Source organism: Gavialis gangeticus, unplaced genomic scaffold, assembly GCF_001723915.1.
Source record: "Gavialis gangeticus isolate Ggan-Ray unplaced genomic scaffold, GavGan_comp1, whole genome shotgun sequence".
NCBI lineage: Eukaryota > Metazoa > Chordata > Crocodylia > Gavialidae > Gavialis > Gavialis gangeticus.
This window is the reverse complement of record NW_017729029.1, coordinates 4,347,251-4,374,137: the sequence shown is the minus strand read 5'-3', so window position 1 is coordinate 4,374,137 and position 26,887 is coordinate 4,347,251. Positions and strand designations below refer to the sequence as shown.

The window sequence follows — 26,887 nt, the reverse complement described above, 5'->3', positions numbered from 1 at the left end:
TTACGTTCCGGGAAAAAAAAAAAAAAAAAAAAAAAAAAAATCACAGGAATAAAGGCATGAAGTTGAAAAAGGAAAAGGAAGGATAACAAGCCATTTGCTAGAGTTTCACTGTGACCATTTCAACACTGAAGGAGAAGCAACATTTCCAGGGAAGAGCTTTACAAGCAGTCCTGCACAGCTCAGATGACTATTCCTTTGCCAGTCAAAGAATTATAACAAAGCCATCAAAAGCAGAGGCCTACTACCATCTTATGCAGGGCTACTTGCTTTATGAAAATGGGGCTACAAGATATCCAGTCTTCCCTCCACCCACCTCCCTTGTCCCGACACCTCTTTTCCCTTCACTTTCATTCCTCCATCAACCAAGAGTTCCAGGAATATTAATCTCCTCTAGCAAAAATCTCCTCCACAACATTCCCACACTCAGAAGGGGATGGGAATGGATTATAGGGCTCTCAGGCATGGCCCCAGTGAGAGCTAGATGTCATTTCCTCATCCACTCACCCGGAGTTTTAAAGGTGGGTTCTCCCCAGTTTCTTTCTTCTTTTTAAGCTGAAGAAGGTCCTCAGCCAAGATCTTCCTATCCTCTAGAAGGCCAGCAAGGTGGCGCCGAGCCTCTTCAGTGCTAACCAGAACCTCCACTTCATTTACAAGCCAACTCTGAAGGAAAAGACAGGATAACAATAGCAACTGGATGGCACAAGATTAGACCTTCAGCCACATGCATCTCCCTTGAGCCTCCCTCCAACAACTAATCCACAACAACTTAGGGTGACAAACCAAATTGCCTCCACTTGTTCCACAGGGCAAATTCCATGGTCCTTCTATACTTGCCGCCACCCCTCTTCCTCATCTCCCCCAAATAAGTTAGCATGACCCATACTGATCTCATTTTATCCAAAGAGGTGCAAAGTGAAAAAGTAAACGTGCTGTCAGTTACCCACTTTTACTCGAGCTGCAATTCCTTCCATCCCTCGGTTTTGGCTCTCTTTCCGCTTATCCACAGCATCTTTCTGTTTTTGTAGAGCGTCCTTCAGACGCTTGTTAGCAGCTGCTGCCTAAAAGACATTTTATACAAGAGCTGAAAATAATGGAACTGCAGTGTGTCAGGCTGCTTGCTCTGCCACTGCTGGATTCTCTGCTTTAGAAGCATGACTTTGTGGTGCTAAGAAGCACAGGAGGGCTGCACAGGAAAACCTACTATTACTTTTAGCAACAGTTCTTTAGCACAAGCAGTGGCTTAATGTAGAGCAGATGTTTTTGCAAAATTATGTAAATGGGACTATCATAGTGCTGATGATATCTAATGTACCTAGGGGACACTCAAAAGGATGTAGATGAGAACCAAGCACGAAGGAAACCTGAGTGCAGCCCACTCTTGGAAGTAACCATGTAAACAGCTGAAGAGGGAGGATCCCTCAAAACACCGATTTTAGGAGGTTATAGGCTTCCTTGCTCCCATTTCTAATTGACTTGTTATTTAGACTACATGCAGATCAAATGCAGCTCTTCACACCTTCCTGTGATTGCTACTGGTCATAACAATGCCATGGTGGTAATAAGAAGTCTGACAAGGGTCCAGCTACTCTGATCATCTCCCTGTTGGATGGAGCAGTGAGTAACTGCTGCTAAACGGATTGGTTCTGAAATGGTCACTAGCAAGAATAAGAATCACCAAAAGTTAAGGGAAAAAGCACACAATGCATCCTGCCTTATATGGGAAAAGATAAATTGATTTCCAGGCCTCCAACCTGGTTTTTAAAAGCCATTTAAAATATCTTCACCTGTGCCATTACTACCACCTCCAACTACATTTCACAGACCTCAGAGAGGGATCAGAATCCCCCTTGCCACTGGTGGCTCCTTACCTCTTCTGTTTTACGCCTCAGAACATTTGCCTGCTTCTGGAAGTCTCGCTCTAGTTTTACCAGTTCGTACTGCCTCTTGCGATCCTGAATGAGCAAGCAGATTAAAAAAAAACAAAAACAAAAGATCTGAGACTGCTTGCAGACTGAAAACCTCCAGTGCAACCCTGAGCCAGGTGGAAAGTGTAAAAAACATCTAAAGTGCTCTGCAATAGAAGCCAGGACTGTTGTAAGCTTGTCAGTTCTAGTAACTGGAAGTGGCCTGTATTCTTCTAAAACATGGCTCAATACATCTTTTGACTCTTTGCTGAACCACTCAGCTCACAATTCAGAAGTCCTGAGCTTTAGGCAAACTCAAAAGGTAAAGGCCACATTACACGAAAGCTGTGACCACCCAACTGAATTAGTTTGCCTCATGCAAGTGAAGTTATTCTTAACGTGCATTCTTTCATTTTGCAATCAATAAAATCCACTGCTTCAACACAAGAAACTTTTGCCTTCTACTTTAGATTCGAGCTATGCCAGCCTCACAGACAAGTTATTAATCCATTTGTGAAGCACATAACAGGCTAAACATGGCAGCCTGCCACTGAGACATTTCAGGGAATAAAAGCTTTGACCCAGGGGGCATGTTGTAATGCAGCGCCAAAACATTGTTTCTAATGCTCCCTTTGTAAACCAAGCAGCATTTGGTAACATACTCCTCAGTGAATCATGTCCTGCCTATAGGTAGGACACAGAGTAGAGGGAGAGAATCAGCATAGTTTAGAGGATTAATAGCTTGCTCACCCTTTCTTTTAGTTGGATCACTTCTTTGTCCTTCTGTAATTTCCACTGCCTAAATTTCTCAGCATCTTCTTTCATCTGACGCATCAGCTGCACCCGCTGATTTTTCATTGCCTGAAGTAAAAGAAACAGATTTTTTTCCAGGACTAAATGTTCTAAATAGTTTTTCAAGCACTCTTGGAAGAGGAAACCCTAGAGCACTCTGCCTACACACAGTGCTTGCCTTGCAAGGATCTCCAAGTGTATACAAGTATAATACAAATTGCATTCTCCTGCTAGAAAAAATATAGAAGCTTTTTGCACCACCTGACCCAAAGCTCCATTAAACCAGGCATAAAAGGTGATGTATATATCATCAGATACCCGTATCTCCTGGTTCAGTTTAGAGACTGTGTGTTCTGTGGATTCCTTCAGTTTCAAGAGCTTTGACTGCTCACTCAGCTTCTTTTTCAGCTCATTGATTTGCCCTTCCAATTCCTGGAGCCTTTTCCTACGGCGCTCACTCAACCTGCAAAGAAAGGGTTAGCAGGGTTATTGCAGAGCAGAGCAAATTCTTCCCAAATCTGCAAGTAACAGTTTAAATGTCTATCAACTCATTCAACACAGGTGGCAGATTAAACAACAGGGGCTAGGAAGTTTAAAGCACATAAATTTATGAAGATTAATTATATGCAAATGAAGCAGCCCTCATACAGCCCCACAAAAGCCAAGACCATTATCTGAAGGGAGCTGAGCTCAGGGCTACAACTGTTATTGAATGGGAATCTGTGCTTATCAGTTCCTCAGGGGCCCTACCACTATCCTATGGGACTTGAAATATTTCCCCTGTGAACAATTATTACCCCAGTTTTACTGATGGGGAAAACCAAGGCCAGGAAGAAAAAGCTCAAGCTAGCCAGGGTCAGAACCAGTAACAGAGCTCAGAAGTTCCCTGGCTTTCTTTCCCAGGCCTTTGTTTGAAGGGCTCCTTTTTGCTGCAACTCTATACAGCCACTGGGTAAGAAGAGATTCCTTAAGAGAAAAAAATTAAATGCACTTATTCCTTTGGAACAGGTTCCACTCCAACCCCAAGCAGTCCTAAGGGCCTGGAAGAAACTTTTTTACTCCATTATGCCAACCCTTTTGCCAGCCTATCCTTTTCCATCATTTTTTTTTTGTGCTACTCTGAACTGAGGAACAGTCACTGAAGAAAAAGTCAAGGTTCCTACAGATTCTCCAGAGCCCTGTAATCTTAGAAGAGCAAGGATGCAATTTCTTTATTCCATTCCTCATGTAGCAAAGCAAGGACAGCCACTTGCGGCCAAAGAAGAGTAAGCTACCTTATTTCCCCCTGAGGCATTAGGTCAAGTAAGCAACGCAGAACTGGCTACTTTGCCGGAAGAATCATCATGGGCAGCAGTAACCAACAGACCACTGACTGGAACTGCTCGCTAGTTAACTGGGCCACGCAGCACACTTACTTGGCTTGGTTGATATCTTTCTTTGCCATGTGAAGTGTGAGGATCAAGTCTTCCTTCTCTTTTTGCAGGCTGCTGACCTCCGACTCCAAGCTCTTGATGTTAGTCTAGAAAAAGGACAGGAACAAAGTTTCTGATTACAAGTCCCAAAATTCCACTATCTGTTCATGTCAGGCACTTAGTTCCATCATTAAGTCATAGATATCTGCCAGCAACAGCCACTGCAGAGTACCTCTGTTATGGGATAGTCTGTGCTCACTGCCACAACTGAAGCAAATGTGCTTTCTTGGCTATGAGAACCAGAATAAGAATGCTCCTCTGAGGAATTAGTTTTCCTCTAAGTAGAAGGGAGAATGCAGATGAGCTAGGACAGTGGTTACCAACCAGTAGATCTTGATCCATCAGTAGATCTTGGAAACTCTTGGAGTCAATCCAAGGCTGGGGTGGGAGACTGAGTGCCTACGTACATGCACGCATGTGCCCCAGCCCAGCAGGTCAGTCTGTGGTGGAGGGAAGGGTCAGAGGCTAGATTGAGGCCCCATGGTGAGGGGCAGTGTCACAGAGGCAGAAGTAGGGGTACGTTGAGTGGTGCCACAGCTGGGTGGGACTTACCTGCTGAGGAGGTGCACCCCCAAATAATTTTCTCTCCCTCTGCCTCTGTCTGCCCCCCCCCCACCCTCCACAGACTTACCTGCTGGGCAGGGTGGGTAGCAGCAGTGCAAAGTAGACCCTGGGTTGCTTTTAAATGCAGAAAAGGTGATCTCCTACTAAAAAGTTGGAGACCACTGAACTAGGATGTGCATTGAGCATACCTGGTATTGGGACTGGATAGGCTCCAGCTGGTTGTCACTCTGTGTTATTTTCTTGGCCAGCGCCTCTTTCAGAGCCAGGGCTTTGTTCAGTTCAATCAGCTCTTTGGACATCTGTGCCTGCCGCAAGGCATGCTGAGTGGTGAAGTCACCTGAAGATCTCTTGAAGTCTTGGCCTGTTCCTGTTGGCTGAAAAAGAGGAGACAACTGCTAGCTAGAGAGCTGGCTTCAAGGAATACGCAATGGATTGCAGGGGTAAACTCTGACTTAGTAGACCTGAACTTCATTCCAACAATTTCCAACCCCTCCTCTTTCTCCCTACAGTGAGAAACTATTTTTAAAGTACCCAGGAAAAAGCACAAAAGAGAAGAAAGGAAAGACTGTAAATAGCACTTAATCATCAGAAATATGCAATTAGGAAAAAAGAAGCGAGGATGCTCTTGTTGAACTATTGCAAGAGACTTGCTGCATTAGGCTACTTACAGCTTCTGCCTCTGGTTCTGAGCTTCCCATCTCTGCAGTGGCTTCCATGGATGCCACACAAGCAGCACTTTCATCCTGCACAGGGTAAAACAGAGAACTTAAGTGTACAGTACAAGCCAGAGAGGTGAAGTGCAGTTAACAAGGGCTTCTTGGACCAGATATGAAGCCAGCTGTGGTCCTCCTAAATCTTCTGCTGCCCTGAAAAAGCTACTTTTGAAAGGAGAGATTATAGACCTCCCATTTCACCACAGTTAGATTTGGAACATCTCAACTGAGTAGGCAAGTTGCACCCTAATTTCCTTTCTGCATGACACAAACTTGGCTACTAAGTTCCCTACCAAGTCACTGGAAGCTTCAGGAATTTCCAGGGAGGAAGAACGTGAAGGGCTGTCTTTCACCATGACATGCTGTTAAGCAAGACCAGCAAGTTACTGTGGAGTAAGCTACCATTTGAACACAGAAATTCAGCCAAAAATCTAATAGTGTACCTTAATATCCAGACCCCTGCAGATAAGATCTCAGCTTACAAGAAACCACAACTTCAGAAACTGGCAGAACATTAGCGCCAGGGATCAAAGAGCTCTTTTGACATAGGCATCCCACCATGTTCCCTAGGTCAGTTCTTACCTGCAATTGTACTATTACTTGCTGCAAGTTTCGAATGACTTCTATGTTCTCTTTGAGCTCCTGATCCTCTAGAGTCTCTATCAGTTTCTCCAGATCAAGCTTGCACCTGAAATTCAGACAGACAAGTCCACAGATCTTACCTGGCAATCTATTGGCATTGGTCCTGTTGAGCCGTTTGTCAAATTCTCTCCCTTTCCTCCATACAAATGGGCTTTAGACTAACAAATACAAAGTCCCAATCCAGGTCTTCTCACCCAAACAAGTACTGTACAATTCTGCTGCAATGCAGGCAATGATACAAGACAAAAAGGGACTTACGCATCATGCTGTTGGAGTTCCTCAAGTTTGGCGCTCATCTTTTCATTTTCTTGTTCTGTCTGAAAGTAAGAGACACCCAGTTTTCAGTAATGTAGGACAAGAAATGGCAACCCCTTTGGAAGAATAGGGGCTTCCTCAAATTGTACTGAGTTGGACTGTTTCTGAATTGATCAAGGAGGAAAAGATCCCTTGACAGAGCACACCAGTTTGGGCTCTCTCTCCAAACCAGCAGGAGCAGCAGCACCTATGAAGGCTAGAAGAGAGACAAGCAAGATAAATTTGTATCATCCCCAAGAAATATTCCACATCATTCAGCAAGACTGACACCGCAGGAAAATAGGCCACCAGGAGTCAAGATGTACTGACTCACAGTGGTATTCAGTAAGTAGTGCCATAGGTAAAATCATTTTCAAAAAGGAGGTCAATCCAGTTCTACCACATTCAATCCCAGGATCTACATTCAGGCCTTGAACTTAGAAGTTCAAAATTTAGGACATTGGGGTACAGCACTCTAAGGAAGGAACAGAGCCATGAGTTCAAGAACATCATTAGCGTCCTGCAGAACTGTCACTCCAGCTGGCAGGAAGCTGTTACCCACATAAAAGTTCTCAGATGACTAAACCTTACCATAATGATCCTCTCCAACATCTGAGCTGTCTGACCTGCAGCCTCACTCAGACCTCGGCTCAGTTTCTCATTTTCCTCCGTTAGGGACTGGTTCTTCTCCATCAAGGATTGTAGGCTTTCTGACGGTGCCACACTAAACAAAAACCACACGTTATTCACATGTCAGCAAGTTTGAGGGCACAAGAAAAAAAGAACAGGAATCCTTGTCCCATGGAGCTTAGTTTAGAAGGCATGTACAGGTTTTCCTTGATTTATGCGGGTTCTTTATATACAAATTCACTCTTAAGTGATGACCATATTTAGATCCATGATTCATTACATGTGAGGTAAATTCGCTGTTATGCGATCAGCATAGATGCCCCCCCCGAACCAGGTAAGTCTGTGGGCAGAGGGGAAATGGCCATGGCCCCACTTACTCCAGCCCCAGCTGCAGCGGCCCTGGGAGCAGCCAGTGCCAGCTGCCTGCAGCCACTGGGCTGTACTGTGATCCACCTGTCCCACCGTGCCTGGGCTCACTCCAGCTCCTGGGCTGTGCCATGGTGCAGGCAGTTGGTGTCAACTGCTCCCCAGCCCCAGCTGTCCCAGGAGCAGCCAACACCGGCTCTGCCTGCACCAGTGCAGAGGTGAGTGGGGACAGGTGGAACACAATGCAGCCCAGCTGGCGCTGGCGGCTCCTGGGGCCGCTGTAGCCAAGGTTGGGGTGTGTGTCACTCTGTTCCCTCTGCTTTACTGCCCTGTGGAGCCCTGGGAGTGGCACCCCTCCCCTCTGCCCCTTCCCTAGTCCCAGCCCCACTCCCCCCCTCACTGCCATGGGAACCTAACCCTAATTTGTTACATTGTAAAGTGGGTTCACTTTATGCAAATTCAATTTATGCGCTGCTCACTGGGAACACATGTACAGTATAAATTGAGGGAAACCTGTAGAGATAAGGTATTGTTATGCTTATTTTTCTTCTACAGTGGAGATTCAGGTTACAAATAAACCACTGGTGCAGCAAGCATGACAAGGAACTTGCCAGGTACTTCAGAAGTTAATACTTTATTGAGAACAAATAGTTTTGAGCTTCTGTACAACAGGGAAAATAAACAAGGATCTCAGGTTGGCAGACAGTCTCCATTTATATTTAGTGCACTAAGTCTACTGTTCTTACTTGATAGACACAGGGAGCGTTCCTCCATGGGCCTGCAACAATAAGACCTGGAGCTGTTGCACCTAGGGAGACAATGAAACAGTTACCAACTTCAAAATCTACCTCCCATGAACAGAGTCCTTAGAAGCAGTGAGAATACAAAGGGAAGGTATTCTCTCTCTCCATCCATGCTAACGGACAAGCACTGCCTTTCATGCATATTGCAGGATCAACATCAGACCACCTCTTTGTTAAAGGTTTGCATTAAAAAGGACATTGAGAGGAAAGCTAGGATGTGAATTTACAGCATGAAAAACTCTGGCATCTCCCCACAGACATGCAGCAGGCATGAAGTCAGCTCACTGTTTTCAAAGTCTAGACAAGGAACTGGCACAGAATACTTAGCGCCCTGTAAACTCTATGCTAACTTCTCCACAGACTGCTGAGGCACCTTAGGGCTGGTCTAAAAATCTACCTTGACCATTGTATTTATTTTGGCCAATGAACTTTCTTCTGGTTTAAATCACCTATGGACTCTCTTCACACCCCTTCTTAAGTTTGTGAAGCACAGCTGCAGAACATTAGCTAACTGCCACTGATCACTCTAGAGGTGACTGTGCTTTAGGGGAGCACACAGTGCAAGAGAAATACAAACTGAGACACTTGTCTGCAGTTGAACCATGACCTTTCATGGCCACCTGAAAGAGAGTACAAGAAAAATGAATTCACACCTGGAACATGCTTATGCTGCATGTAAGCTACAGAGACTGCTGGGGATCAAAAACAAGTGCTTCTGCCTTCATCATGCCCCAGCTCAATGAGCTCAACCGGCAGATTTGCTCTCAACCTTGCCACAAGAGAATTAATGCTTACTTTAGCTATGCACGCACATGCCACCTCTCCCCCAACCCCACCCTACCTAGCAGAGAGCCCAATACCTGCTGTTTTAGATGATGCAACTCGGCTGTCTGTGGATCAATGTTGACAACTGGTTTATTTTTTATTTTTCTTGCCCTGTCGGCATAGCGAAGAGTGTTTAAAGTTTCTTCCATGTTGGAATCTGCTGGGCTCACACAGGCAATCATAAGCGTGTGGCTGTTGCCACCCAAGGAATCTGAAGAAAACAGAAATGGACAGGGTATTTGCATTTCAAGATGCAAGAAGAATGGCCAAGTGGGACAGTAGTAAGAAGTCCAGGGCCATCTTACCAAATTTCAACATGGCCTACACCAGGCCTACATAATCCTCCACTGGATGAATTCTGACTAATGCTTTTTGAAGTGGCACTCTCAGCTTGCTGCTGCTGGTATGAACCTCAACTTCTCTACTTCCTGCCCTAGCCCAAGAAAGTAAACAATTCTTTGCTTGAAACGGACTATTTTGGATCCCAATTCCAAACACCCATAGACATCAGAAAGCCCCAAATAGGATGCCCATCCTGACGTGCAACCTTTACCAGTTTTTCCAGTGTTCTTCCTTCTGATGGCACCAGCTTCCTTATAGCAAGCAGAAGTTTCATGGACATCCAAAACTCATCCTCTGGCAGTTTGAGAAAGTTTTTTCTTAATATGAGCCACCCATTAAGACTTTTTTGGTTTCAAACTCAGAGCACTATCAATGATGAACTCCAAGAATGGTACTGATGGTTCTATACAGCCCAGACTTCTCAAATGGGTTTAAACTATGGCTCCTTCTAAGAGGTTTTAAATACTACTAAAAATGGTCTGCATGCAGTAAGTTACTTATATTTCACAAAACAGACTCATTCAGTAAAATGCATTATTTCATGTTTCCCAGACTAGAGTTTCATTAAGACAAAAATCAAGGGTCCAGGTCAGTAATTTAGGGCATGACATTAAATTATGTCATCACTATCCTAGACAAGCATTATACACTCAGAAAACTCATAGTTACCGTTAAGTTTGTGAATGCCAAAGGTCATGCTATGAAATGCCTTAACTTTAGCCTGTCATAACCAGGGATCCTGGTTTTCTTTGTTTAAGAATCAGAAATTCTCTGATAAAAAGTCCAGAATTCTTTCATTACAACCCCAAAAATCCACGTTTTCCTACAATTAAAATGAAACACCACTATATATATTTTAGGTACCAGTTTACATCAATAAAATATTGTTTGTTACAATTTTAAAGAAATTTGTAAGCCTGCCAGTGCCTTAATCATTATAATAAAATAAATTCTACATTTTCCCATTTAAAAGGAGAAAATTATGGATTTTCCCTTTAAATGAGAAATCCACATTTTTCTCTGTTAAAAAGGAAAAATCCGAGTTTTCCTGCAGCAAATGGAAAACTTGGATCCCTGGTCATAACACTGTGCAGCACCTGTTGAGTTGTGACTTGAAGCACATTATTGTTTTTCATCCCAGATGCAAGTAATTTAGTGTAAAAACCCTTAGGTTTCAAAAGGTTTTTTCCCCTTCAGAGAGAAAGAACTGTATCAAAAGTACAGCAAGTCTAATGGCCATGGAGAGAAAGCAAAAAAAAGGCACAAAATAAAATCATGCAGAGATATCACTTGACCTGGAGGCTTACAAAGCCTGAGTTTATTAGTCTTTGCCAATCAATTCACATGGATTTAGAATTTACCATGAGTTTGGCTCTTACCTTGCAGCAGCCGTGTTAATTTAGAGTCTCTATAGGGTACAAAACCACCCTTTTTGTTTTCCTCACCAAGAGCACTGATCACATTTCCCAGGCACAGAAGGCCTCTGTTGATGTTGATTCCTGTACATAAATAAACCTCAAAGTGAGTACATCTAAAATCTGTTTTCTGTACCCAGCCAGAAAATAAATCTCAGTCCCCCCAAAAGAAACTTCAGTTCCCAGAAGGAAACTGGTATCTGGTCTCGCCACTTTCTTTCTCTAGCTTGAATGAAAAGGGCTGGGACCACGGTTATAGCACCAATGTGCTGCAGAAGGCCATTTGAAAGAGAGCAGGGTCATAAACCTCAGCGTTCTTCAAAGAGCTGCTCAGCTTCTCATGACTAGGGTAGCTCGGCTCTAGTCAGAGGAAAGTACACAGTCTCATCCTGTTGGCTCTTCTAACTCTAATCCAACAATAAGCACTGTTCTCCCCTGCACATGCTCTGTACCACTGAAGTACTGTGACTGTTTGTTTTGCTATTTACAAGCCTTTAACAAGAGTGGCAGGCAGAGAGGTTTTGGCATTTTTTCTTCAGGCATCACCATTACATCAGACATGTCTTTCTTTTAAAAACGTGGTGCAGTTGTCAGCTACTGTGCAAGGTTGGGAAACTGGTCTCATCTCCTACCCCAGTGGAGATGAAACTTCCTGGCAGGCAGGCCATGAGGCAAGCCCTGCACCCTCCCTATATATCACTCTGATCCCCTTCCATTGCCTTATAGGCTGCATGACACACACAAAAGGTTGCCTGTGACACTTGTGATAGATGTGCTGCAGGTTGGCTGCCTCTCTCCTACCATATCTCCCTGACAATTTCACAGCACTGAACATATAAACTCCACATAGATCAAGCCAGCCATCCAATAGTTGTCTCTACCAGTGGTCAAGCCCAGCTGATCTGAAATAAAGATTGCAATGGGCAGTTACAGAATAGCTAGTTTCCAGCTACTATTCTAGATGCCTGAAAGCTTAAGGATTTATATCTGTTCTGAACTTCCATCACAAATCCAGATAATCTTGTTTATCCAAGACACATTATCGCATTCCAGGGTCCTGATCTCTCGGCCTCAGAACCATAAATAAAACACAAAACAGGAAAAAATAGAAGTTCTGGATCTGCCTACACAACTTCTCTTGGAACACCTTGCAAGACAGCCTCGAAGGCTAGGGACAGAAGTTGCATATGAACTGGTTTAAGTGACCAGAAACTGGTTTAAACCTGTAACAGAACAGAAATTCAATGCACATAAACCAGTTTCAAAGTGGCCAAAACCAGTTTGAATGTACTATCAGACTGAACTGATTGAGGTCAAACTGGTTTATGGAATTTTTGTCCCAGACCCCCCCCCTTCCTGGTTTAAGTTAAGTCAGAGTTCTCCAGCATGCTCTGCAGCCCTCGGCTGGGCTGTCTGTTTCAGCCAAGCAGGGTTGGCCTCACCCACTCCTTCCTAGCTGGAGCACTATCACTGCTCCAGCTGGCTGAGGGGGTGGTAGGGGTGTAAAACCCTGCTCTGGAGTGCAGCCAGGTCTGCTTGGAAGTGGGCAGCAGCCCTTGCCATGAGTCTTTACTGCTCCAGCAGCAGGAGTAGAAGCATGGCCAGACCCCAGTAGCCTGAGAAGGGAAGGTTTAATCCCCGCAGTGCAGCAGGGAGAGGTGGGAGCCCAGGCACAGATATGCTCCACTTGTGCACCTAGGGCCATGGCGGCCCGATGCCAGTAGCCTGAAGGGAAGTGGGGAGTGGCATGGGCACCAACATGGTGCTGGCTCCTTCTCAAGCTGAAGATCCCCTTGGGCAGGGCTTGTGCTGCAGCATCTGGGCCGAGTGCCTCAGAGAAGCAGCGGCCAAGGCTGATGCAGGTCCAGCTATGGGGAAGGGGCATGTGACCTGGCTGCAGGTGTGGAAGGGGGTGTGGGGGGAGCTGGAGCTAATCAGAGAACCTGACTCACTGCAGCAGTGTGGCCCGGGCTTTGGTGGCCTTAGGGGGTAGGGGCCAGCACCCAGCCACCTCCAGCCCTGTGCAGGGGCCACAGTTTGCAGGTGGGCTGCAGCTAGAGCACAGCTTTCCACTCCCCTCCCTCTCCTGGGGGTTGTGGCAGTGGCGGAGCAAACCACTACAGTGGGCAGAGGTGAGGCAGTCACTCACTGCCTGCTTGCAATGGTGCCAGGTGCTCGGGGTGGGCTGCTGTGGACCAGGGGCATGGGGAGGCAATGGACTGCTGCAGCCTGGTCCATCCTGGCCCTGCGGTCCAGGGGCATAGGCAGCAACTAGCCCACCCCAAAACATCAGCACTGCAGTGAGCAGGCAGCAGGCAACAAGCATCTCACCCCATTAAATCAATTCAGGCTCAAGCATTTTGAATGTCTGTACCTAGCCACTGCCTCAACTTCTGCTAGACCACCTGTAATAAGCATGAAGTTTCACTGAACAAAGCAGAAGCCTCATTCCCCCTAATGGATAAAAGGAACAAAAATAATCAGGGAAGTTTCCGTCCCCGCCCCCCATTTCAGTTGCAGGAGGGAAGAGGGTGATTGAGGAGAACAGGACTTTGTTTCCCTTGTTTCTGCTGGATTCCTTGGAGGGTCAGAATGGGAATATACACCTCCACACAAGAGACCAGATCACCTTCCCATAGTTAGGGCGCAGACCAATGTATTGTATTTTGCCCTTTTCAGATGTGACAAACTCAAACTTGCAATCACGAGGACATTTCTAGTTCTCCTTTACCTACCTTCCTTTAGTCTGTCTCCCTCGGCTTTGGTCTTCTTTTGCCGCTCAGAGCCAGCAAGATCTACAAGATGGAGCTTTGAGCGAAAGCTGCTATTCCTGTGGCAAAAACAGGATAGTTAGATCCCCGAGCCAGCATGCAAGTGTACAAGCAACTGATCCACTGGGTTTAAAAGCACATTCCTTAAGTGAAGGTTACTGGATTCCAGAAGAAGCCATCATTCAACTCACTTGTCACTTTTCTTTCTCTGCTCAATGGAAATTGTGAAGATTGCATGGGACCGTGAGGATTGTGAATTCATGGCTGTGGAGGCCACAGTTCTTGAATTGTTTCCTTGCTCAAGGCAGAACACCGTATCCTGGGCACAGGCCACTTCTTGTTCCGTTAACCCTATTACCTATGTCAAAGAAGAAAATGCAGTTTCATTCTTACAACTTGCAGACTAAAGTTCTGCTTTTTGACTTCTCTGCAAACTACAACTAACAGACTTAAAGATCCAACACCAGATATTCATGCGAAAGCACAGCCCAGGGGATTCAAACTACAAAGACTGCACTAGTAGCTTCCCAGCCATGCTAACTTCCTGCTTAGAAGTCCACATAAATGGATACTGCAGTTAATGAGACCTGCCCCCCGTTTACCAGAGGCAAACCTACTGAAAGCGATGTGATCACAATGTATTAGTAAACTAAAACATTGATACCATCTAACCCCAAACACTTCGGATGTGGGGCACACAGCAACCTATATACTATTATGGAAGCATGACCATTACCCAGAGCTGAAGACAAAAGCTCTTTTATAGCCACAGACCAGGTTTAGAATGATCAAGAGCACAAGCTTCCCTGGAGTTCACTCAGACATTTCAGCTTTGCTCCAAAGGGCATATTTTCTATACCAGGGGCGGGCAATTATTTTGGGCAGAGGGCTGCTTACCGAGTTTTGGCAAGCCAGAGAGCCGCGTGACAGGCAGCCCAGGGCAGACAAATATAAATTTTCTAAGTTTTTTTTTTTTTTTAGGGGTCCCGCAGGCTGGATAGAATGGCCTGGAGGGCTGCATCCAGCCCCCGGGGCACGTTTTACCCACCCCTGTTCTATACACTGCTTTAATCTCCATGTCCCATCCTTGCCAAAAACTTTGTGGCATAGTTGTCACCTTTTGAGTTTGCAAACAGCAGTTCTGAATTACTAAAGCTAGGCAAGACTGCACCTTTGACAACACACCTTAATGCCTTCTTTGGGATCCTCCCGGATACTGATTTGAGAAGTTCGCTCTCTCACAGGAGACAGCAGGTCAAGGACATCCTCATTGTAGATCTGAAGATATTAGAACAGAAGCTCAGAACAACCAGTACTGAGCAAAGTGGACAAGCAGTACATGGGACAATGGAAGGTCAATCTGATTTTGCAACAGACAGCATCCATCTCATCTACTTGGTCTTGCTATTGTGAGAGGCAGAACGTGGCAAGTTCTGCTTCTACACATTTGCTTCTCTTTTCTATGCCCATGGTCTCTACATAAGAGCAGTCTTATTAGTGTGATCATCCTAAGCACCAGAAGGCAAAGCATGGCCATGAGATGACTCTCATTAATTTGTGTACATCCCTCTGGAAATAAAGTCAGCTTTCCAACCTCCCTTAGAGATTTTTAATCTAGAACAGTGCACCATTAGGGCAGTGTGAAACAGCAATGTTTCGTTTTGACTTCCGTTTTTACAGGACAGTGTTTCGTTTTGAGTTTCGTTTGAAACCACTGTTCCATTTCATCAAAATTCTTTCACTCATAGGCTATAATGGGGAACCACGAAACTGCCTATAACTTTGTCAGTTCTTGCCTGATTCAAATGGAACTTGTAGGGATGGTAGCTCTTTCTGAGGCCATGAAGCCTGCCAAGTTTCAAGAACATAGATGCAGGAGTTTCTGGGAAACTGCACCTCAAATTCTTGAAAGCAAACCTTGTCATGTGTATGTTAAGGCACAGGGGGGTGAAAACTGCAGGGATGGTAGCCCTGTTGAGGCCACAAAGCCTGCCAAGTTTCAAGGAGACAGGTCCAGGGGTTTCTGAGAAACTGCACCTCAGGCCGCTGACAAGTAAAACTCGTTACATGCGTGACTGTGTGTGTGTTAAGGCACAGGGGGGTGAAAACTGCAGGCATGGTAGCCTCTGCTTAGGCCATGAAGCCTGCCAGGTTCCGAGGAGACAGGTACCAGGGATTCTGGGAAACTGCACCTCAGGCTGCTGACAAGCAAAATTTGTGACATGGGTGACAGAAAACAGGCCAGTTCAAACAATGCTGCCTTTTATGCAGTTTTTTGATCCCTCCCCCAGAACACTGGAATTGGCCAGTGACTGGTCCTTCCCTGAGGTCCCTTCCAGCTACAGTCAATACAAGAGCAGTCTTTCCCCTGTCCCCCTCCTTACTTTCTGTTTCCCTGCAGACAAGCCCTGCTTGAGTTCTGAAACCCAAAACGTTGTGAAACTTTCGAAATGTTTTCACTGCCCTCGTTTTGTTTCAAGGCTGTTTTGAAGCCCTTTGTTTTGTTTTGATTTCACTGTTTCAAACCTGAACCAAGTTGAAACAGCTTTGAAACGAAACAGCCAGAGAACTTTTGCACAGCCCTACTTGCACATGCTCTGCTCCAGAGATTACAGATACAATGTTAGCTTTAATGGCAGGCAAGCCTGTTGCAAAAGAAAGGATGCAGTCCCATCTGCAATAGGGTTTCCAAAAGTCCTCTGAATTCAGACTCTTATATAAGCTGCTAGACATTCTCCTCAACTCGGTGAAGTGCCACCATAAAGAGACCAACTATTTAACTTGCTACATGAAAGTGAGTTTGTTTAACAAAAATAAGAAGGAAAAAAAAAAGAAGTCCTGGAACCTAGTTCCAGTTCTTGCCAATCCTCACATGTGAAATGTGACCTGAAGCTTAAACTTAATAAAAGAAAACCCTGTGGCCCAAGGTATTAGACTTGTTGAAAATAAATCTTATGAAGCGAAGCTTTAAATTCCAGATATTCAGAAACCATAAATATCTTTTACCTCCAAATATGAGACTTTCAAACTGAATGCCCAGTCCTGCTTCCGATTTACTTCTTGAAATAGTACTTTAATTACGCGAGGAATAACTCCAACACTAGGTTCATGTTCTTGATCCTGAGTGAAAGTGCCTCCCATAGAATAGGTCTTTCCAGAACCTGTCTGCCCATATGCTAGGACGGTAGCATTGTACCCTGAAGAATCAGAGAAGGAAAAATTAGAGACTGACAATGGGATGTGGACAACATGGAGAGGGTCCAGAGGAGGGCCACCCGCATGATCCGGGGACAACAGGGCAGATCCTACAGTGAGAGACTGCGGGACCTGAACCTTTTCAGCCTCCACAAGAGAAGGCTGAGGGGGGACCTGGTGACCGTCTATAAACTCACTAGGGGGGACCAGAAGGGTTTGGGGGAGACGCTGTTTCCCCTAGCGCCCGCTGGCATAACAAGGAGTAATGGGCACAAGTTGATGGAGAGGAGGTATAGATTGGACATCCGCAAAAACTACTTCACAGTTAGGGCGGCTAGGAGCTGGAACCAACTTCCAAGGGAAGTGGTGCTGGCCCCTACCCTGGGGGTCTTTAAGAAGAGGCTGGATGCCTACCTGGCTGGACTCATTTGAGTCCCGTTTTTGTTTTGGGGTTTTGTTGTTCTCCCGCCCTGGCGGGGGGTCGGGCTAGAAGATCTACTAGGTCCCTTCCGACCCTAAATCTATGAAACTATGAAACTATAATGCATACGGTCAGATGGAAGGGGAGAGGAGCATTTCAAGCATGTTTCAGCATACAGCTAGAGGCCTCAGTGGAAATAGGTCAAATCTCTGTTTACACAGCACTGACCATACATGTAGTTAATTCACTAGGGACAAAAGGTCCACTAAAAACAGGTACATTATCTAGCATTTAAGTACAAGATAAAACCAGCATCCCTGCCCAGCTCATACAAGCCAGTTCCACAGCTCTAACTAAGGACGCCAGAAACAGCATGTAAGCACTCCATCACCCTTCCACCACCTTTTCAGTACCTCAGCTCACAAACCTCAGATGGAGTCTGAAAACACAAGTCCATCTTTACTTTTCAAAGTCAAGTGAACCTACCCAATTCACCTTGGAAATCCACTGGAAAACTTGGCTAGCAGTAAGTTGGTGGGATGTAGCTCTCACCACTTCAGTCTGGGATAGATTTATAGGCATAATATCTTTTACTTTGCAAAAAGGCTGCAGGGTTAAAGTGGATAACCAAGCAATTTCTACTAGCTGTTCTTGCAGCTTCTGATGTCACTGGGGTATCCCAAACCTCAATGAAAGTCTCCTGTACCTTTGCTATGATTTTTTAAAAGTAATTACACACACTCCAGTAAGTCTCACCTTTGAAGATGCCCTGTATTAAAGGGGCAACAGATGTATTAAAGACTTCCTCCTGCTCAGCTGATGGGTCAAATACATAGTCATATGTGAAGGATTTGTCATTGCCTACAATTACCTGTAGGGAAGATAAAAGCCAGTAATGAGGGCTACTTTCCCCATTTGCATGCTGTTACTCAATGATCAGTTCAACTCGTGTTTGCAGTGGTGCAAATCTGAAACAACTCCACTGAGGTTAAATCTGAAACAACTCCACTGAGGTCAATAGAATCATTTTGCGGTAAGGAGAGAGTGGAGAAAACACTCCTTTACCTGGGGCTCCCCAGGCACAAAGGACAGACACATCTGGCACCCCTCGCTTATCTCCTTCGTGACCAAGGGGCGGCAGCGGAGTGCAACCCGCACAGGAATCCCCTTCTCCTCTTCCTTCACCATTTTGAATTGCAGTAGTTTCCCTGAAGACAAAGATAAACAATAATAAGTCAATATTCCCAGAAGCCTCTCCTGTTAGATTCACATGTCAGGCCTTGCAGGGGCTCAGGGAACTAAGATACATTCACTGTTTCAGCCGATATTTGGCAACAGCTAGTACAAGTTAGAGAAACAGATACAGCTCTCAACCCAAAATCCGACGAGACCTAAGCCATCAGCCCTCCTTCTGCCCCAAACAGAAGTCAGGTTTTGGGTGCTCACATGTTGATAAAAGACAATGTTGCTTCTAGTTGTATACAGTAAAAGCCAATTAATTCATCACTCCAAGGGGACCAATAACAATGACTATCCACAAGACCTGTCATTGACTGGGTCAGATCATGGGTCTGTCTTGCCCAGTCTCCTGCCGCAACCAGTTCTTCCAGCTGGGACAGCACTGGGTCTCTGCAGGTGTCCCAAGCCTCCCCTTGCGGGAGTGTGGGCAGGGCCTAGTCTTCCTCTGCAGCGAGGTCCATATCTTGCACTTTCAGGCCTCACAGAGACTCCTCTATGGTGCCAGTAGCCAGGCAACATAGTGCCTGGACAGCTGTACCTTCCTCTGCTGCCTTTGGAGGTTCTGATACTACCAGCAGCTCTTCAACCTGCAGGGTCTCCCCAAAGCAAGGACCTGGAGGAGCTGCCAGATTTCTATCCTGACCTCCTCAGGGCCTCGAGGCTGATTTCCATCCCCAGGGACAGTCTACCCAGGGTGCTGACCCCCTTGCCAAGACCCTACTGAAAAACTTGCAGCTGGCAGTGCCACCGATTGAGGTGCCCTGGGTGCACAGAAGATGGTCCTGGCCCACACACTTGTGTCAAAGAACTCCCAGACTATGGTAGGCGGGGTGGGCAAATCTCTCTACGCTGGTCTGGCCCATGTAGCTGCCCACACTGCATGCTCTCTGCTACATAGTCTGAGAGGTAAAGGCTGCCCTGCCCCACACTGCCCTTGCCTACAATCGACCAAGTCCTGTGCCAGACCAGTCCCCACCCCAGCCCTCTGGAGCTCATTATGGGGCCACTGCCTCAGCAGGCCCCATGGTGCTCCCCTCCCCATGACCACAGGATGGGGGAAACCAAGCCAGTCCACTTACAAACAGTCCATCACTGCCTACTCTATATGCTCGTGTTCCACACAGTCTATCATCCCATCCTCGCATCCCACCCCAACAACAAATGGCGGAACGCCCCAGGCAAAGGCAGGGGTCCCTGGCAGACTAGCCTATATTCTACCTTGATCACATGAGCCAGTGGGAACCTTGGCTGGTGGCTCCTCCATGGAGCCATTTCCATGGGCATGCATCTGGCACACTATGGACAACCTTGACAGCTGCAGCTGCCCCTTTTGCCCACAGAGGGAGACCCTGGCACACGCCTACCTTGAGTGTGCCAAGCTGCAGCCCCTCTTCCACCTCCTCCAGAATCTGCTGAGGTTCTGGCTGCACTTCTCCCTACACCTTTTCTTTTACAGACTTCCCATCTGCAGCCTCAGATTCACAGAAGTTTAGGGCTGGAAGGAACCTCATGAGATGATTGGGTCCAGCCCCCCTGCTTGGGGCAGAAAAGACTGCTGGGGTCAAATAACCCTGGTAAGGTGTGCATCCAGTCTCCTTCTGAAGATACCCAGGGTAGTGCCTGCATCACCCACGCTAGGAATCAATTCCAGAGTCTGGTCACACAAACCATGAAGTTTTTCCTTGTATTCTTATATCTGAAACTTTCTTCTAGTTTATGACAGTTGTTCCTGCTTTTCACCTAGGGCTCTTTGGTGAATAGTTGTTTGCTTAGCCCCTGATGCTCAACCCAGACATATTTGTAAGCTGCCACCAAATCCCCCTGAATTCTTCTTCTCTTTTCTAGGCTGAACAGTCCAGTATCTGTTAGCCTTTCCTCATACGGCTTGCTCTTCAGGCCTCTAATCATAGAAGTGGCTCTTCTCTGGACTCTGAGTGCCCTGAACAGGACTCAGTACTACAACTGTGGCCTCACCAATGCCGAGTAGAGTGGGAGAATAAATTCCTTAGTTTTGCTTGAGATCTAATCTATGTAGGTCCGCCTGGATCGTCCGCCTACCCTGAGTTGTGGTCATACTTCCCTATAGCTTAAGGGAATTTGCAAGCTTTGCCAGTACGCTTTTCACCCCCACATCATTGATGAAGAAGTTGAAAAGCATTGGTCCAAGTACCGAACCCTGGGGGACCCCACTGGCTACCTTCTGTCAGGCTGACACAGATCCGTCTATTAGTAACCTCTGGGTCCAACCCTGCAGCCAGTTCCCCACTCACCTGACCACTGAATTGTTGAGTCCATAGTCCCTTAGTTTTACCTTGAGAGCCTCATGGGACACTAAGTCAAAAGCCTTCCTAAAGTCCAAGTAAATGACATTGCCCTCTTCTCCCTTATCCAGGTGGTGAGTAACCTGGTCGTACACGAGTTTAGTCAGACATGACCTACCTGCAACAAAACCATGCTAGCTGTTGTTCAGAATTTTGCCTTCTACTAGCTTATCGGATGTGGACTCCCCGAGAAATTTTTTGAGGATTTTTCCTGGGACTGAGGTCAGGCTAATCAGCCTGTAGTTCCCTGGGTCCTCTCTCCTCCCCTTCTTGAAGGGCACAGCATTGGCCCTCTTCCAGTCTTCTGGGACCTCTCCTGAGCACCACATATTCTCAAAGAGGTTCACCAGCAGCCCTGCGATGACTTCAGCTAGTTTGTTCAGCACTTTCAGATGAAGTTCATCCGGTCCTGCCAACTTATAGATATCCAGTCTCTCTAGCTGCTCTTTCACCAGCTCTACATTGCTGTTGGTAGGGACCTACTGTGACTATTCCATGTCATATTTGCATTTGGCAAGATATCACTCTGACTGGTGGAATGCAGATGTGAAGTACTCATTCAGTTCTGTTTTTTCCTTGGTGCTGGTGACCAGATGTCCAGATGCATTGAGCAGTGGTCCCACATTTCCACTGGTTTTCCTCCTGTTATCCATATACCTACAGAACTTCTTATTGTCCTTGAGTTTGGTTGCTAACCTGAATTTGGTCACCGCCTTTGCTTTTCTAATCTGCCCCTTACAGGTGTGGACACATCTATTTTGCATACAGGTATGGACAACTTCTGTGCACAGAGGATCGTGTTCTTGAGGAACGACCATTCTTCATCCACACACTTTCTCTGTGGTCCACAATCCCTTAGGGCATTAGTTACTAAAGTCCTTAGCTTAGCTGAAGTCAGCTTTTTTAAAAGTCAAGAATTTGTACCTTACTGACAGATTTCCCAGCCCTATCAGAGACAGTGAAAGTGACAGTGTTGTAGTCACTGCCGCCTAGGTCACCCTCTATTGTCAGATCACTCACCAGATCATCCCACTTGGCCAAAACTAAATTTAGGAGGGCATTTCCTCTGGTCAGCCCATATACTTCCTGAGACAGGTAGAACTCGTTGATACAAGTCAGGAATCTATGCGACCAGTCAAATCTAGCCAAGTGTTCTCCCCAGGAGATGTCTGGCTAGTTAAAAAGTCTCCCATGACTACCATACCCCATGCTCTCACAGCCTCTTCCAGGTCTCTGGAGAATTCCAGATCTAGATCCTCATCTCGATTCAGAAGTCTGTAATATATTGCTACAGTAAGGTCCCTTTTCCCACGTCTTCCACTCAGAGGATCTCAGGTTGCCCTTCCAATTTCAGCTTCCAAGGAGGTGTACTGCTCTTTTACATAGAGAGCTACATCTCCACCCTCTTTCCCTCTGTGATCCCACTTATGCAGGGTGTAGCCCTCTATAGCCACAGTCCAATCATGGGTAGAGTCCCACCAGGTCTCTGTTATCCCTACATCATCATAGTCCCTACTGGGAAGCAGGAGGGCCAGTTCCTCCTGTTTGCTCCCCATGCTCCTGGCATTTGAGCCCTGTGCTGGAGGTCCTCAGTTTCCTGTAATGTTGAGGGAGCTCCATTCTCTCAGCTCATGCTATAGTGTCCTTCCTGTCATCTCCTGTTGTAACAGTTGTTCATTTGTTGGTCTCTAGGCTTGCTCCACTCATTCCCCCGTCCCACAACAATCTCAGTTTAAAGCCCTGTCCAGGAGGTCTGTCATCCTAGCCAAGAAAATAGCCTTCCTCTTCGGCATGAGGTGGATTCTGTCCCTTCCTGGAAGACCTCTGTCTCTGGAGCGCGTGCTGTGGTCAAGGAGGCCAAAACCCTCTTGGTAGCACCATCTTCGGAGCCTTCGGTTCACCTCTTTGATACATCTGTCTCTCCTAGACCTGCAGCCCACAACCAGAAGGACAGAGGAGAAAGCTACCTGCACCCCCAACTCCTTAAGACCAGTTCCCAGAGTTCTGTAGTCACTTGTGACCTTGCCAGGATTGCTCCAAGCAGTGTCATTTGCGCTCATATGGATGCCGAGCATGAGGTAGTGGTCAGAGGGTCAGACAAGTTTAGAAATCCTCTCTGCCATGGCCCAGATATGGGCCCCTGTGAGGCAGCAGACCTCGAGGGGTCAGGGTGGCAGATTGCTCCCTTTGTCCCTCTCAGGAGGGAGTCAACCACCACAACCACCCTGCATCTCTTTTTAGGGGTGGCAGCTAGTTGACTAGGAGACTCTGACTGGGAGAACCCCCAGAGACTGCAGGGCTGCTTTCCTTTCTGTCATACAATCCCATCTCCACACAGTTTCACTGGGCAGCACCCACTGGTTCCTTTGACTCATTTGTGAGCCAATGGGCACTGTACCGTTCTGCTTAGTGTCCCCCCTTGGCACACTAGTTAATGACCCAACCTCTGCTTGTATTTCTGAGCAGTTTCACTGGTTGCCATCCACAGACTCACTCGATTCATTCAGGGGACAGTGGGCGCTCTGCTTGGTGCCCCCTTCCAGATCCCTTGTACTAACTTATGACCCTGCTCCCCTTCCCATTTTCTTTTTATGAATCCCATGAAATCAGTTGTTGTATCCCCAGTGGCTCCTTTATTAAAGGAGGCTTAATAGTACTTTATGATGTGCCTGAGCCTATGACTAGGGCATGTCAAATAGGACGGTAGGGTTACCATATGTCTGGGTTTTCCCAGACATGTCCTCTTTTTGGGGTTTCCCCATCTCCATCTGGGGGCGGGATTTTTAAATTATCAGCAAATGTCTGGGATTTTACCCTGGTTCTGCTTTCCTGCCTTCCCCAAGCATGCCAGCTGCAGGCAAGACACTTGCTTTTACTACCTGGCTCAGATGATAGCTGCTCACCCAGCCCGCCCCCTCCCTCCCTCCCAGATGTAGGGAACAGGGCTCCTCCCACCCCATCGCATTAGCCAGCAGAGGGGAGGTGGAGGGGTCACAAGGGGCCTCTGCTGTGACCGATGCAGCCAGTGACTGTCCACTGGGGCATTGTTGTGGTGACCTGCCACCTCCTCCTGTTCTGCTCAGGATCCCTCCTGCAGCGGCAGGGAAGGAAGTGGCTGCCACAGCTCTCTGCTGGTGTTAGCACTTGCATGCTCAGCTGGGACCTTGTGGACCTTGGTACCCACACGCCTGCTGGGCTGGGCTGGGCCAGGTCATGGCACAAGGCCCTGGGTGGGGCAGGGGGAGCTGCAGGAGCTACCATGCTGTCCCTCCTGTGCCTCAGCTCTGCTAGTGGCTGGAACTGCACAGCAACAGCCCTCAGGCTGAAGCAGGGATAGGAGGCAGTGTCTCCCTGAGCTGCAGGGGGAGGAGCTGTGGCATGCTGGTACCAGCAAGGCCAGAGTGCAGCCAAGGTGCCTCAGCACCTGGGTGCTCTGAATGGGATGAGGAGGACAGGGGCACTCTCTGCTCCCCCCTGGCTTTCTTCACCCCTCCTTTAATTCCAGCCCTCTTGCTGGCCCCATCTTTATGTCTTTTGAAACTTGTCCAAGACTGGGCCTTGTGCCATACTGCTTCCACCTGGAGCCTCCAACCCAAGCTGCCTTCCTTCCCCCCTCCACCCGGAGGCAGGGCTGTCGGGCTTCCAGGCCTGAGATTCTCCACCCGGTGCAGCAGCAGCACCGTGGGGCGCCTTGAGAGCCTTTCAAGGTTGCCGTGAGGCGTTAGCCGCGTAAACATGACCTCACGAGATGAAGGACCTATCGCTGCCCCCCACAGCCATACACCCGCCCCCCCAGCACAGGTGCCCTCTTTTCTGGAACTGGAGATGAACGAATAGGCGGATGCTCAACCCAGGGTTTTCCCTTGCTCCACTCACACTCGCGGCCCGGGCCGGTCCCGCTCAGAGCCGCCCTTTTTCCTGCGGGAATTTGCCCGAAGCCTTTTCGACCCTGGCACCGCCCCCTGAGCGGCAGCGCGGGGGAAACGGACCCTTCTCCCGGCCCTTAGCACCGACCGACCCCCGCGCAGCGCAGGAGGGGCCGAGTGCCGCTTCTCTCCCCCAGCCGCTCCCCGGCTCCCCCCGCGCCTGCGGGAACGGCTCCCGGCAAAGCCCTCCCGAAAAGCTTCCACCACCCCTTTCCTCGCGGAGCACTCCCGTCACGGCGCCAAGGTAGGAGCGCAGAGCCTGGACCGACCCGGCCGCGCACTCACCCGCGGCCTCACCTTAGCCCGCCGCTGTCTCCAGCCGCGGAGCCGTTACCGCCAACCTTCAAATTACGTCTCTCGGCGCCAACCAATCAGAAAGACGCGACAGTGCGTAAGGGGCGGGGCCTTATGGGCGCCTGCGCGTGACAGCAGGAAGGGGCGGGGCGGCCTGGCTTCACGTGTCCGCCCCGGGTCACATGACGCGCTGGGAGCGGTGGGGTGGCCCGCAGAGCGGGATGGAGGCGCGGGTGTCGTACGATGACTACCCCGTGGTGTTCCTGCCGCCCTACGAGAGCCCCCCAGCTTGGATCCCACCCCACGAGGTTGGTCGGACCAGGCGGGGGTTGCTGTGGGGCTGGGGAATGGGCCTCAGCCCGAGCCCGGGAGGCCCCGGGTGTCGCCTCCCCTCGCTGTGCTGGCGGCTATCTGTCCGGCTGCGGCCCGGGGACGGGGCAAGGTCCTGGGGGGAGCGGAAGCGTGTTTTTGTGAGGAGCCAGCTGAGACGGCAGGAGGCCCGGTCCCCGCCTGGCCGTGGAGCCCGGCTGTCCTGCTGCCGGCAGGGCCCCTCGTCCCGGCGATGAGCAGCGCGGGTAGGCCAAGGCCGTGCCCGCTTCTTTCCCCATTCACGTTGGGCACCAGGGATGCTTGCTTACCTTTGATGAAACTTGAGTCATCCAATTATTTGTACTGTGGTAGCAGTCACACACCCTGGCCTACACCAGGAGCCAGTTCTGTTGGGTGCTTGGAGCTGCCTCTGTAACAGTGGCCTGGGTGAAGCAAACCGGGTGTTTCTTGGGGAGGGACTGGGGCAAAGTGACAGCAATGGGATCCCGCCATGATGCCCCATTGCCCTGTGTAAGGCTACTACGACTATATTAGTCAGTACTCGATGTCCCTGGGGGCTCCCAGCCTTGGCAGCACATCATTGGTGTCGCATTCGCATCTTGAGCCCATGCAGTGTGGAAATCCCTTGTGGAAATGAGACACTTGAGGAGCTGAAGGCTCCTGAAGAATTTTCCACTCACTTACAGTGACAATGTGCTTCACAGAGAATTTACCACCCTGATTACAACAATGAGCTGACCCAGTTCCTGCCCCGCACCATTGTGCTGAAGAAGCCACCAGGAGCCCAGGTGAGAAATCCTGGGGTGCAGCTCTAGCCCCAAGCTGACCACAGTTTGCATGCTCCTTTTACCTTCATGTGGGATCCACTGACCAGGATGGACCAGTTTGTGCTTCTCCCTCCCACCTGTAAGGATCATGGTCTTATTTTGCTGTATGGCCAAGGGCTCTTCTCTCCTGCAGTGCAGCCAAGACAGGCTGTGATAAGGCATGAAGCCAGCAGCAGAAACCCTATTCCTCTCCCTGTTCTTATGACTTGGTAGAATTGAAACTGCCCCTAGAGATGAAAGGGCTGTGGGAGTTGTGTTGCCCTGGTCTTGTGCAGGTTTTGGGGAGCGAGTAGGTGTAATCTCTGCTGATCTAGTAGGGGAAGCACTGGCTCATACTTAACTTCACGGAAGGGAGAGCATGGGGATTTAGAAGCCAGAATTTAACTTCCAGCCATTGTACTAACCTGTATCTCTCGCTCAATCTGTAGTATGAGGAACATGCCACTTTACAGGGATGAGGAATAATGCAGTCTGACATTCTCATGACCATCTCTTTGGTTCCTCTGGCAGAGTAGTTTCCAGAGCAGGGTTAGTAGCATCTGTCCTTCTTTTCTGTCTCTGGAGTACAAGCCACAGTAGCTGGGAGGGTTCCAGTGGCAAAGGAAGGTGCTAATCCTCTGTCTGTGTTGCAGCTTGGCTTCAACATCCGAGGAGGAAAGGCATCTCAGCTGGGGATCTTCATTTCCAAGGTGTGTTCACCCCTCTGTCCACCATTTCCTTGATCTCTCAGTTATATTGCTTTTTGCTCTTTCTTATACTTATTCATAGAATCATAGAAGTAGGGTTGGAAGGGACCTTGCA

General features: G+C 48.0%; 2 protein-coding genes across 5 annotated transcripts in view; one reads left to right on the top strand and one right to left on the bottom strand.

The window, feature by feature from the left end:
- Positions 1-25,015, bottom strand: part of KIF4A (kinesin family member 4A) — a 33,980-nt gene extending 8,965 nt beyond the window's left edge. Inside the window, exons 1-21 of the mRNA XM_019521125.1 lie at positions 24,921-25,015; positions 18,215-18,357; positions 17,906-18,020; positions 16,540-16,730; positions 14,719-14,811; positions 13,725-13,891; positions 13,498-13,592; positions 10,727-10,846; positions 9,041-9,216; positions 8,124-8,185; positions 6,973-7,105; positions 6,346-6,404; positions 6,028-6,133; positions 5,401-5,475; positions 4,921-5,106; positions 4,112-4,215; positions 3,015-3,159; positions 2,655-2,765; positions 1,869-1,952; positions 945-1,058; positions 505-660 (exon numbers count right to left, since the gene is read on the bottom strand). Coding sequence (XP_019376670.1) covers positions 505-660; positions 945-1,058; positions 1,869-1,952; positions 2,655-2,765; positions 3,015-3,159; positions 4,112-4,215; positions 4,921-5,106; positions 5,401-5,475; positions 6,028-6,133; positions 6,346-6,404; positions 6,973-7,105; positions 8,124-8,185; positions 9,041-9,216; positions 10,727-10,846; positions 13,498-13,592; positions 13,725-13,891; positions 14,719-14,811; positions 16,540-16,730; positions 17,906-18,020; positions 18,215-18,337 — 2,415 coding nt within the window. The 5' untranslated portion in view covers positions 18,338-18,357; positions 24,921-25,015. The remainder of the gene's footprint in view (positions 1-504; positions 661-944; positions 1,059-1,868; positions 1,953-2,654; positions 2,766-3,014; positions 3,160-4,111; positions 4,216-4,920; positions 5,107-5,400; positions 5,476-6,027; positions 6,134-6,345; positions 6,405-6,972; positions 7,106-8,123; positions 8,186-9,040; positions 9,217-10,726; positions 10,847-13,497; positions 13,593-13,724; positions 13,892-14,718; positions 14,812-16,539; positions 16,731-17,905; positions 18,021-18,214; positions 18,358-24,920) is intronic.
- A 70-nt stretch (positions 25,016-25,085) lies between these two features.
- Positions 25,086-26,887, top strand: part of PDZD11 (PDZ domain containing 11) — a 14,930-nt gene continuing 13,128 nt past the window's right edge. For 2 of the 4 annotated variants that reach the window (XM_019521128.1, XM_019521129.1), the window contains exons 1-3: positions 25,088-25,237; positions 25,964-26,047; positions 26,719-26,775. In XM_019521128.1, coding sequence (XP_019376673.1) covers positions 25,112-25,237; positions 25,964-26,047; positions 26,719-26,775 — 267 coding nt within the window. In that variant the 5' untranslated portion in view covers positions 25,088-25,111. Of the gene's footprint in view, positions 25,238-25,963; positions 26,048-26,718; positions 26,776-26,887 lie in introns of all 4 variants that reach the window. The other 2 variants (XR_002098248.1, XM_019521127.1) reach the window with 2 other exon arrangements.